The sequence below is a fragment of the Ranitomeya imitator genome, chromosome 6, assembly GCF_032444005.1.
Source record: "Ranitomeya imitator isolate aRanImi1 chromosome 6, aRanImi1.pri, whole genome shotgun sequence".
In the NCBI taxonomy this organism is placed as follows: Eukaryota; Metazoa; Chordata; class Amphibia; order Anura; family Dendrobatidae; genus Ranitomeya; species Ranitomeya imitator.
Genome location: NC_091287.1, coordinates 84,274,198 through 84,287,110, shown reverse-complemented (window position 1 = coordinate 84,287,110; position 12,913 = coordinate 84,274,198). Strand labels below are relative to the sequence as shown.

Here is a 12,913-nt window from a genome sequence, read left to right as displayed (position 1 = left end):
TAACGCAATGTGAACCTAGCCTTACTCATGACTCCTGAGCTCCAGGTGGGTGAGCATAGAGCAAGTGGGTGGGCTGGAATCAAGTTTCTATAACCATTTTCCATGGGTCTGGTTTCTGGTACTACAGCATTTCACTGGGTAACCTGCCATACCCGACACGTTCCATGGACAAGGCTGCTGACATTTCTGTAGAAGTCGTCCTGATTTTTATAATCCAAAACAAGCCCTTTATTACCATTTTTCAATTTTACATGAACAATACACTTTGCCCCTTAAAGGGCCATTTACATTATATTATGCCTCTTCTGTCTGGTGTTTGTCAGAATCAGCACAAAATGTGATTCAGACAGAAATCTACGATGACAATGGATGCAACGAGATAATTGGTATTCACATGGATTCTGTTTGTGCTTTTATTTCAGGCAATGTCAATTTTTCAGATCTTTCGATTTTCTTCACCAATGCTTTTACGTAAATGTGTTTGTTTTTTTTAAATGCAGGTTTTTTTGCATTACATGCAGAAGGCTTTTTTTTGCGCTTCTCAAAACACCCCAATTACATATTACATTTTTTTGCTCACAAGGGAAGTTTTACTTTTTAATAATTTTCTAATATATTGGAAAACCAGTATCTTCGAATAGGACGTCCCCAGGTAGTTGATCATCTAAGCTCCGTTACCCTAAAAAAAAAAAAGGGATTACGGTAGAGATGAGCGAATATGTTCAGAAACTGTCTCCGAATCCGAATGTGCCATATTGGTACCCTAATCGTGCCGAATTTATGGTTGACGATAATTTCCAAACATATTCATACAGGAAAGAAATATATTTTGGTACCATGTTAGCCAGTAGATAGAAAAATATGTAGAATTGAGAGTCCTCAGTGGTTGATACCTTTTAATGGCTAACTGAAAAGATGGTAACAAATTGCAAGTTTGAGACTACATATGTCTCTTCAGAATTTGTTTTAGTCTTTGCCTGATGAAGAATCACATATTTATGCACAACATAGTATGAAAAAAAAAAAAAAAAAAAGGAGGGGAAAAATAACATGGATAAGCCAGGTGACATGAAGCAGAATTTCCATGGGTGATAAACAGTTACGTCCATAAATGTTGGGCCAATTCTTAGATAAGGATTGTTTTATTGTCCTGTGATTAGGGTCTCTGTTGTGATGACCCCACATGGTCTGAGGGGCAAGTTCCTTAGTTGATGTAAAAAGACAAATTCGTGTGACACATTCATTCCTTCAGTGAGCGTGTCAAAGGTCGTCATCAGTTTATATTCTCAGACTCTTCTGTCTTTCTGCGATTTAAAGTTACCTTTTAGTACAAGTAATTTCATGTCCATAATGTTATGATTTGGGAGACAGAAATGTATTGCCACAGGTATATATTCATTTATTTTTCTCTTATTGTATGGCGATGAGAGTTCATCCTTGTTCTCAGTTTCTGCCCTGTCTCCCCCACATACAGACCCCCAGATGGACATCTAGTACAAATAATTAGGTACACCACATTAGAAGTGTCACAGCTGAAAGTACCTGGTATCTTGTAGTCCTGATGTGAATTGGGGATCTTTATCTTGTCCGTGGTCATTATAAATGGATGGGTTTTACATTTTTTCTGGTTGCAAGGAAAGGTACCTGCAGCTGTTGGAGAGGACAGGGAGCTCTTGACAATGATGCTTCTTAGATTTAGGGCTGCCTAAAACACAGTAGTGGGGGGTCTGGAAAAATGGATTGTAATAGTGCATCTTTTTGCAGTAAAGGTTGTAATTTCCATGCAGCTCCCCTTAGCACCTCCAGATTTGGATTGTAGGTGACTACTAGAGGAACCCGGTTATTTTCTTCTTTAGCTTTGTAATGTAGCAGGTGATTCCTTGATATTCTGGTGGCTCTTGTGATCTGGTTTTCAATTGTTCTTGGATGGTAGCCCTGATTCAAAAAGGTCTTTCTGAGGCGACCAAGGTGTTCATCTCTATCTATTGGGTTGGAACATATACGATTATTGTCTACAGCCAAGCCATCAGATACAGAGTTTTTTATGTGTTTTGGATGGAAACTGTCCCATTTAAGGTATGTTGGACGGTCGATTGGCTTCTGATACAGGGATGTCTCTATTTTATTGTTCTGCAGCTTAATGATGGTGTCCAAAAAGTTAATTTCAGTGCAGGAGTAGTTGAGTGTCAAGTTGATGGTAGGATGAGATTGATTAAACTGTTCATGGAACGTCTTTAGCTGTGGTTCAGACTCCGTCCAGATGATTAAAATGTCATCAATGTAGCGGTAGTACGCCAGAGGCCTGATGGGACATGAGGACAAAAAGTCGCTTTCGCCATGAAAAGATTTGCATACTGTGGGGCCATTTTACTTCCCATTGCTGTGCCAGTCTCCTGTAGATAGATCTTCTTGTCAAACTCAAAGTAATTGTGGGTGAGGATGAATTTTATAAGTTTCACCACAGAATTTGCATCAGTCCCTGTGTTTTCCAGGAAGAATTTGCAGGCATTTAATCCATCCTGGTGTGGGATATTGGAGTACAAAGATTCCACATCCATGGTGGCCAGGATGGTTCCTTCTGGTAGAGGACCTATTGCTGATAGTTTATTCAACATGCTTCCCAAAATCCACAAATCTGGAAACCCAGGAAGACCAATTATTTCATGTGTGGGCACCCTTACTGAGCAGGTATCTGGATGGCTAGAGGGTGTTCTTAAACCCCTGGTAAAAGATACACCCAGCTTCAGCAATAGGTCCTCTACCAGAAGGAACCATCCTGGCCACCATGGATGTGGAATCTTTGTACTCTAATATCCCACACCAGGATGGATTAAATGCCTGCAAATTCTTCCTGGAAAACACAGGGACTGATGCAAATTCTGTGGTGAAACTTATAAAATTCATCCTCACCCACAATTACTTTGAGTTTGACAAGAAGATCTATCTACAGGAGACTGGCACAGCAATGGGAAGTAAAATGGCCCCACAGTATGCAAGTCTTTTCATGGCCAAGCTTGAAAGCGACTTTTTGTCCTCATGTCCCATCAGGCCTCTGGCGTACTACCGCTACATTGATGACATTTTAATCATCTGGACAGAGTCTGAGCCACAGCTAAAGACGTTCCATGAACAGTTTAATCAATTTCATCCTACCATCAACTTGACACTCAACTACTCCTGTACTGAAATTAACTTTTTGGGCACCATCATTAAGCTGCAGAACAATAAAATAGAGACATCCCTGTATCAGAAGCCAATCGACCGTCCAACATACCTTAAATGGGACAGTTTCCATCCAAAACACATAAAAAACTCTATTGTCTACAGCCAAGCCATCAGATACAATCGTATATGTTCCAACCCAATGGATAGGGATGAACACCTTGGTCGCCTCAGAAAGACCTTTTTGAATCAGGGCTACCATCCAAGAACAATTGAAAACCTGATTACAAGAGCCACCAGAATATCAAGGAATCACCTGCTACATTATAAAACTAAAGGAGAAAATAACCGGGTACCTCTAGTAGTCACCTACAATCCAAATCTGGAGGTGCTAAGGGGAGCTGCACGGAAATTACAACCTTTACTACAAAAAGATGCACTATTACAATCCATTTTTCCAGACCCCCCACTACTGTGTTTTAGGCAGCCCCCAAATCTAAGAAGCATCATTGTCAAGAGCTCCCTGTCCTCTCCAACAGCTGCAGGAACCTTTCCTTGAAACCAGAAAAAATGTAAAACCTGTCCATTTATAATGACCACGGACAAGATAAAGATCCCAATTCACATCAGGACTACAAGATACCAGGTACTTTCAGCTGTGACACTTCTAATGTGGTGTACCTAATTATTTGTACTAAATGTCCAACTGGGGGTCTGTATGTGGGGGTGACAGGGCAGAAACTGAGAACAAGGATGAACTCTCATCGCCATACAATAAGAGAAAAAAGAATGGATCTACCTGTGGCAATACATTTTTGTCTCCCAAATCATAACATTATGGACATGAAATTACTTGTACTAAAAGGTAACTTTAAATCGCAGAAAGACAGAAGAGTCTGGGAATATAAACTGATGACGACCTTTGACACGCTCACTGAAGGAATGAATGTGTCACACGGATTTATGTCTTTTTACATCAACTAAGGAACTTGCCCATCAGACCATGTGGGGTCATCACAACAGAGACCCTAATCACAGGACAATAAAACAATCCTTATCTAAGAATTGGCCCAATATTTATGGACGTAACTATTTATCACCCATGGTAATTCTGCTTCATGTCACCTGGCTTATCCATGTTTTTTTTCCCCTTTTTTTTTCTATACTATGTTGTGCATAAATATGTGATTCTTCAGAATTTTAGTCTTTGCCTGATGAAGAGACGTATGTAGTCTCGAAAGCTTGCAATTTGTTACCATCTTTTCAGTTAGCCATTAAAAGGTATCAACCACTGAGGACTCTCAATTCAAACATATTCACTCATCTTTACACCAATGACTCCAATGACATACGACTGTGGTCGGCAAATATTGCAAATATAATATTTGCCTAGCGATTGTAATCTGAACCGAATATTGAAAAATTTACTCAACTCCAATTACCAGGACAGCACTGAGGTCTCGGACAGGCCTTGAGCTGGTCTCAGGGCTTCTTCTTTAAACAGTTAGGGTCAGATTCATCATTCATGAGGGTTTTCTAAGTCGGTTTTCTTTTTTTGATGTGAATTGGGCTCTGATCTCTTTTGCTCCAAATTCATCAAAATAGCGCATGTGATTCTCGAATTTCACGTAAGGTCCAAATTGCCTAACTGGTTTTGCAAGTCTGCAGCAGGAAGTGTGGTACGTTTTGCAAAATGTCACAAAAAAAAAGTGCCAAAATAGCTGCCGAACAGAAAATCACCCCAGGGGGAGATTGGAGTAGAGGTGAGACAAATTTGTGACTTTTTATAAAGTCGCAATTCATAAATCAGTCTAAAACTTCTGGAAAAGGCACCGTGACAATCGAAAAAACAATGAAATCACAAAAGACAAATAGAAAAAAGGTGAATATTGTTTAATACATTTGTTGCAAATCAAAAATTGACTGAGGCATTCACACCAAACAACTGGCGGAAATGAAAAAGCTAATGAGGTCCTTCAGGTGAAGAGGAGACAACATCCTTTTGCAATGCCACAATCACTTCCAGCATTAGAAGTCAAACAGCTGGGATCAGAGACGTCTCCAATCCTGACAGTGGGCTGGCAGCTGACAATTGCTGAAGACCCCCACCCACATGTGATCAGGCAGGAAAAAAACAGCATCAAATATTATTAGCTTCCGGGCATACACATTTACTGCGCATGTTGCCAAGGGGTTAAAGATCTTCTCGTCCTTCATCACCTCTGAGCTGGAGAGTCACGTAGACCCAGCAGACAGGACAGACATACAAGTTACACACGGTCAATACAGAAACTTACTTTTCCAGACTGCAATCTCTGTATTCGGGTTTCACATACTTTCTTTACAAACAGTAAACTGTTTATCTGGTTTTTTATAGTGTTGATATCTGAAAGAAAGTACAAGAAGGATATTTCCAAGGCCGGCGAAGTCACAGATTTACACACTGCAGACTGTTTTTATTAACATGGACAACAAATGTACAAAACTAACATTTCTGGTAAGGAATTTCAGAAGGTTCCTCCAGGAGATTTTTTCAAGACGTAGATAAACCACCTCCTATTGAATAGCGGGCAGATCTGCAGTACCTGTCCGTGGCCACTATACAGTCGATGGAGCTGTACAGCTCCACAACCGAGCAATTAAGGCTGCTGCCGACACCAGGAACAGCCGTTTAGCGGGGTGCTGCACCCCACTGATCAGACACTCATGACCCATCTTAAGGACAGGCCATCAATGTTAAAGTCCTTTAAGAACCAAAGCTACACAACCTACAAATGGCCAAAATCAAAGCTGCATTCGTGCTATGCAAATTAGTGGTTGACTTGTTGGGGGGGGGGGGATCCTCCTAATTATGTAAGCGCACCCCTGTGGGCATGAGCGACACAACTTGCAAAAGCAACTTCATCCCCGGCTCGATGCGCTATGCAGCCAGGTGTGCCTCTTTGCCTACTATAGGTTCATTGTGCATGCCCGGGGAGGCAGCAGCGGCGCCGGACTCTGATGAGCTCCACAATTACCATCCAAAAACGTCCTTCTAAAGATCGTTATCATCGGTGGTCTGTGCGTTTCTTTGGTGGCATATGGGAGCTGTAAGAGCGGCTTCACATTTTCTAACAGTAAAGGTGGAGCTCTTCTGCGGCTGTCGAGTCCAGCGTCCCTGCTACCTCCCTGGGCATGTGTATCGAGCCGCTGAAACGGAGCATGTACACCCAGCTTCCCTGCACATTTTCAGGGATGATGAAAATCACGCGCATGTGCAATATTTGCAAAGAACAAGAGGCAACATCGATTTTGTAAATCATTTTGCTCACACGCACTGGAGCAGGATTACATAATCAGGCGAAAGACCAGTCTGGGGAAATCAACACCCCCTCCCCGAGACTAGTCACTTGTCCACATTGTGACCGCTGCTTCAGGACTAATCTCAACCATTCAGCAATCAATAAGCAACCTAAAGGGGCCTTTTAGAATGCGGACAGTTTGGGGGTGTGAGGGGTGGGCTAGGGCAGATGTCAAATTCTCATTAAAGCTCATCCAGCAAATTACACGGATTATTCAATAGATCTTAGATCTATGTCAACTGGAATTCGAGTTTAGGTTCATTTTTATCCTAAAGAAGTTTTGAAAAACGTCTGGTGAAAAAAAGAAAGTGCATGTCACCTCTTTCCAGAGGATCCTGAACAAAATCCCTCCAAATTAGACAATGACAAATCAAAAGGCTGTAAAGAATACGTCTGAAAAAAAAACTCTTCAAAAACCACTACAAAAAAAAATAAAAACACCTACAAAAACTCCCCAAAGCGGAGCATTTACTAAAGCAGATTCTGATTGAAAAAAAAAAACCAAAAACTTGGTTTTTGAACTCCTCAAAAAATTAAAAAAAAAAAAAAAAACACTCTGGGAACTTTATTAATATTGATTTTCATGTGAGAATTTTAGGGATCCAGCAAGTTACTGAGAAAGCTCACAAGTCCAAGTATGCGCATTCTCCACTGACTGACAGCTGCAGCATGTCCTGAGCAGTGTGTGACTTGAGCAGGGAGGAGGGACACTGATAACCTATCAGGCAAGGTGGGAGGAGACATTACATTTTTAGAAAGGACAATAGATATTCTAAAATTGATTTTCAAAGCAAGTACACCAGCCTCACAAGTAATAAGTCCTATATAATAAGGTATATGCTGCCTGTTTTGTTAAATGTTGAAGCAGATCTGCTTTACAGGAGGAACAGTCATCTCTCTGGCTGTTTCCGCAACTATTAAAAGGTGGAATGGACATCATAAAAGCTATGACTCTGCTTGGATCAAACTGCCAAGATTGCACCCTCAACAAAAAATAACATGATTATCTGGACAGAATAGGTTAGGGGTGTGCAGACAATAGATAAAATGTGTTGTACGTAAGAATGCGGCACAAAGAAATAATCGACTCTTCTACTTACCTTCTCCCACGGTGTCTAATGAACGGAGATACTGTAATTCTTCAGCAGCTTTGTCCCTCACAGCTTCCAGCTCCCCAATATTGTCACTTAACTTAATGACATTCATGAAGGCCTCATAATTGCAATTGGAATCACGAATCTGGAATTAAAAAAAAAAAACTGTTTAAAATAAAAATCCACTTAGGGGAGCGCAAGAGGACTAGCAGTCAATACGCCTACTGATAGTCACAAACTTTATATATGAACACTTCCCTAAGAAACAGCGCAAACTGCAGAAGGCCCCTCCACCGCTCCATACAAGGTGGAAACCATCTTTAAGCCCATCAATAGCCACGTACAGACACGGAGGCCTTCCGACTCCGTTTTATAATAAATCACATTGGGGAAGAGAAGGATTTGGTACTTTAATTAAACAAAAAAAAAATTATATATATATATGTGTATATATATATATATATATATATATGTGTATATATATATATATATATATATATATATATATATATATATATATATATATAATATCTTTTTCCTCCCCTGGGGATGAGCTGCCTCCAGAGTTGTCTGACAGCCATACGCTCCTCTCCCCGTATACATCACATGCAGACTAAATGCATAGGTGGGAGAGTAGCCCATCAGGCCAACAGAGCTTTTGGCAGATGGATATGTGATGTTATGGCCACCCTCAAGCAGAAGTATATGGGGCAGAGGATGATCGCCTATATGAATGGACCAGGATCACATTGCACCATTATCATGCAGCCGTGGGGACCTGAACCCAAATCCCATGAAGGGGAACATTGTCACACACTCTGTAGCTCGTCTACATAAACTCCTCTACAGAGTCAGGTTTTCTCCAATATTTCTATATACTAATTAATTTTCTGTAGAATAGAGTTATGTGTGTGGGTCTTGGGAAAATTAGATCGAGGGCACCACTGGAGACGGAGGAATTGATGACAATCATTGTAGAAAATTTGCAGAGTACCACCACCAACAAAAACATTCTGCCTGGAGACTTTTGCTTATACATTATCATTTTATAATGTACCATTTATATGGGAGATGACCCGCTTTGCCAAGAACATAGCCCTCTACATGGCAGTCGTCTGCACTTCTCTAAAGCAACATCTCAAGCTATAAAGTCTTTGTACGTGACTCCAGACTTGAAAGCGCCATTCAAGATGGTGTGAGCAGAAACGTGCGTTTCACAACGGTCCCATGCTACACCTTCATACGCAGACATAACACTTGCTGAACTAGATCTTTTCCTTTTCAAAACTTTAAAAAGCATGCATAATAAATGATTTCTAAAGATCATTGAGGAGCTCACCATCCAAATGATATATTGATTAATATAATCAGGATCACTGAGCTGGTTTATTAAAGGAAGAAGAATTCCTCGTGATAGGATTTCCTAAAGGGAAAAGCAGACAGCTAGAGTAAGTCGTTATTCAATATCAGATGAATCCGGTAACTTAGAATTTCCTCTCTTCTCACCCGCGCAAAGTATCGCATGATCTTGTTCTGGAAGTCTCCAGGAGGTAGCAATAAATACAGTAAAACTTCACATAAATCCTTCAGGAACCCTGAAGACACAAACAAAGTTACGACATGTGAAGGTGGCTTCATATTTACACTGGGTAGGAGGAACCTAAAGAGGTCATATGGGTTAATTATTCATTACGGAAAAAGCCGAAAGAATTGTGTTATTTACCAAAGTCGATGCGAATCGATTTGCAAGACCCATCCCAGCAACCAACTCCATAATCGGAGGATGATGGATGGAAGCCCAGAGAATGATCCTCAGACCCACCAGCATCCACGGCTCTTCTTTTCATTAACTGAACATCATAGGTGTGTCACTCTGATCACATCGCACCAGACCGGATCATCAAAAGAGGAGCTGCAGATTCCTTCACGTAATAGGCTGTTCACAGGACTCCCATTCAGCATCCACACATTAAAGGGGTTGTCGGACTTTAACCTACAGATCTGCAGTTACTATTTTACAGTCAAATTGTGAATCCTCACATCGTGCGCCCTGCGAGGATTCTCCAGTGCTGGTGTGATCTCTTAGGCTGTGCGCACACGTTCAGTATTTTTAGCAGTATTTTTAGCGTTTTTTTTTTCGCTATAAGGCTGGTTTCACACTTGCGTTTTAAACGCATGCGTTTAAAAAAAAAACGCATGGCGAAAAAACGCATGTAAACGCGTGCAAACGCTGCGTTTTTTGACGCATGCGTTTTTGCATGTGGTGAAAAAAAACGCGGCGTTTTGACGCGTTTACATGCGTTTTTTCATGCGTTTGCGTTTTTTAAATGCATGCAGATAAATGTGTGACAGATGCCAAACCTCAACATCAAGTAAAAAACCCACTATAAACCGAAAGGGTTAGGGTTAGGGGTAGGGATCCTAACCCTAAAGGGATCCTAATCCTAACCCTACAGGGATCCTAACCCTAACCCTACCCCTAAAGGGATTAGGGTTAGGGGTAGGGTCCCTTTATCAATTTTATGGTGTGGGGTGGTTTATCAGTGTGTTTTTAAGTTTTTGTTTTTTTTTAAACGCATGCAAACGCATGTGGTTAAAAACGCATGCATTTACATAGACCGCAATGCATTTTTTCGCGGCAAAAAAAACGCCGCTAAAAATACTACATGTTGCATTTCTGCAACAACGCATGCAGAAAAAAATGCATGCGTTGCAAAAACGCGTCAAAACGCATACAAAAAAATGCATGCGTTTTTAATGTTAAATATAGGGGGGGGGGGGAAAACGCATGCTTTTTTTTGCCGCAAAAAAAAACGCAAATGTGAAACCACCCTTAAAATGTGAAAAAAAAAAACGCATACATTAAGCATCCTATTAGAATGCAATCCGCAATTTTTGTGCTCATGTTGCGTTTTTTTCCGCGGTGGAATCGCATTCTGGAAAAAAAAGCAGCATGTTCATTACTTGTGCGGAATCGCGGGGATGCCGCACACATAGGAATGTGTGCTATGTGGCTATACCCACCATGCGGAAAGCAAGCGGATCATGTGCGGTTGGTACCCAGGGTGGAGGAGAGGAGACTCTCCTCCAAGCCCTGGGAACCATATAATTGTTAAAAAAAATAAAAAAATAAATAAAATATGAATTAAAATAAAAAATCTAGATATTCTCACCTTCCGGAGTCCCCGGAAGTCTTCCCTCTCCTCGTGATGCTTCCGTTCCCAATAATGCCTCGCGAGACCGCTACGTCATAACAGGTCATTCTCGTAATGCATTACTGGGAACGGGAGCATTGCGAGCATCGGGAAGACTGCTGGGGACGCCGGAAGGTGAGAATATCATGATTTTTTTATTTTTTTAATTATTTTTAACATTATATCTTTTTACTATTGATGCTGCATAGGCTGCATCATTAGTAAAAAGTTGGTCACACTTGTCAAACGCTATGTTTGACAAGTGTGACCAACCTGTCAATCAGTTTTCCAAGCGATGCTACAGATAGCATTCTGCAAGCTAATGACGCCTGTAAAACGCTAGTGTTTAGCGGGAATACGCATGCCAAGTCCGCATGCGTTTTTTGCGCGGCAGGGAGTTCTGGAATTGCTGCGGAAATTTCAGCAGCAATTCCGGACGTGTGCACATAGCCTTAAAGGTGAGATCTTAATGATTGCCTGCCCCATCCTAATAAATATGAGCCAAGTGCCTGCATAGAGGAATTACATCCGACACTGAAGTCAGATATGTGCTCCTCTCTCAGCAAAAGCTGGCACACAACGGATTGTATTAGTACAAACAAAAGATCATATAGCATCCAGGAACAGGGTGTCACACATCTCCTGAGCACCCATCATGTCAGTCTGTGATTCCATATATACTCTCTGAGCTAGCTTATGCACGGTTAATAATTGATTTCATTAGCCATTCTCTCCTTCGCAGCGGGAGCGGGTGACCGCACGCATGCGATATGTATACTAGTGGTCACATTCAGACTAGACTATTTCCACCCTCGCTCAATACACTCGCATTGAGCGATGCCGTGCCCATTTAGTCTGATTCTGGCCGGGAGCATGCATATGATGTACTTGCAGTTATATGGAAGCTCGCTCCCAGCACAGGAGAATCTCACAGAGCGCGCGATGTGATGATTCACAGGTCTGCAGGTATAGAGTGACTGCAGACTTGTAGGCCAAGACTGGACAACCCCTTTCAATTTGGTGAAAAGGTCCTCTTATTAGATGACATAGTAGCAACAACAACAAAAAACATGACAGACAAGAATGATCAAAAATACAAATGGTGAAACAAACCTTCCTCATCTTTGGAAGAGGTGCAGACGAGGTCACGGCAGACAATTTTCTCCATTTCAACCTCAACTTCAAAAAAAGTATCTACAAAATCTTCTGCTGTGTCTGCAAGTAAAACAAGAAAGGGTTAACACACGGATTAACTCAGCAGTAATTATATGCAAGGTCTGCATTGTTATAATAGGTAGGGTGCATGCTTCTATACAAAAATCTCACAAAACACACAATTCACAGCAAACTCATAGGATACAAAAGAGAAAGCCATTATCTGCTGACAATATAATAAATCAACGCAAACCTAATGGAAGTCTAATTAATAAAACATTCCCCAAATAGACTGCAGGAGAATAAACCACAGTAGAATAGCAAGATCCTTGGAAAGCATCAAACACTGGACAAATTTGTTTTGTGTGTTGTCAGCTATTATTTTACCATCCTCCCACAAGAAGAAAAAAAAAATCACTAAAAATGAAAAGTAACAATGTTCCTCTTGGAATCACTGAGTGCACATAATATAAAGCTTATGACATTTGCATTCATTCCCCATTATTACACTGCACTATGGATGAGCTAATATTTTCTTGTTCTATGAAGATCATGCGGTGTTTTGCCGTAGTAGATAAGAATGGAGTTTTTCAGACAAATAAAAATGGGGGTTGGATTGGTTTCAAAGTGAAATTATTTATGGAGGCTTCGCCAGGACTTAGTTTTACTGTATGCACCAAGAGCTCCACTTTTGCTTTCTCTCTGTACATCCAGCCTCGATCCAGGACTGGTGAAGTCTATGACGGGGACGGTCTAGCTCAGTTTCATAGCTTAGTCAGCCCCCTTCTTGGTCCTTGACGCAGAAGTGAAAAGGGCAGGCTTCACTATTGCACTAAGCCAGAACATGAAGCCAGAATACCCATCGGTAGGTAGGAAGATTAAAGGGAACCTGTCACCCCGTTTTTTGAGATTGAGATATAAATACTGTTAAATAGGGCCTGCGCTGTGCGTTACTATAGTGTATGTA

At 41.1% G+C, this 12,913-nt stretch overlaps 1 protein-coding gene across 1 annotated transcript in view; it reads right to left on the bottom strand.

Moving 5' to 3' along the window:
• SNX13 (sorting nexin 13) overlaps positions 1-12,913 on the bottom strand; it is a 133,683-nt gene that overhangs the window by 63,001 nt on the left and 57,769 nt on the right. Inside the window, exons 7-11 of the mRNA XM_069729827.1 lie at positions 11,905-12,006; positions 9,104-9,192; positions 8,937-9,020; positions 7,604-7,742; positions 5,460-5,548 (exon numbers count right to left, since the gene is read on the bottom strand). Coding sequence (XP_069585928.1) covers positions 5,460-5,548; positions 7,604-7,742; positions 8,937-9,020; positions 9,104-9,192; positions 11,905-12,006 — 503 coding nt within the window. The remainder of the gene's footprint in view (positions 1-5,459; positions 5,549-7,603; positions 7,743-8,936; positions 9,021-9,103; positions 9,193-11,904; positions 12,007-12,913) is intronic.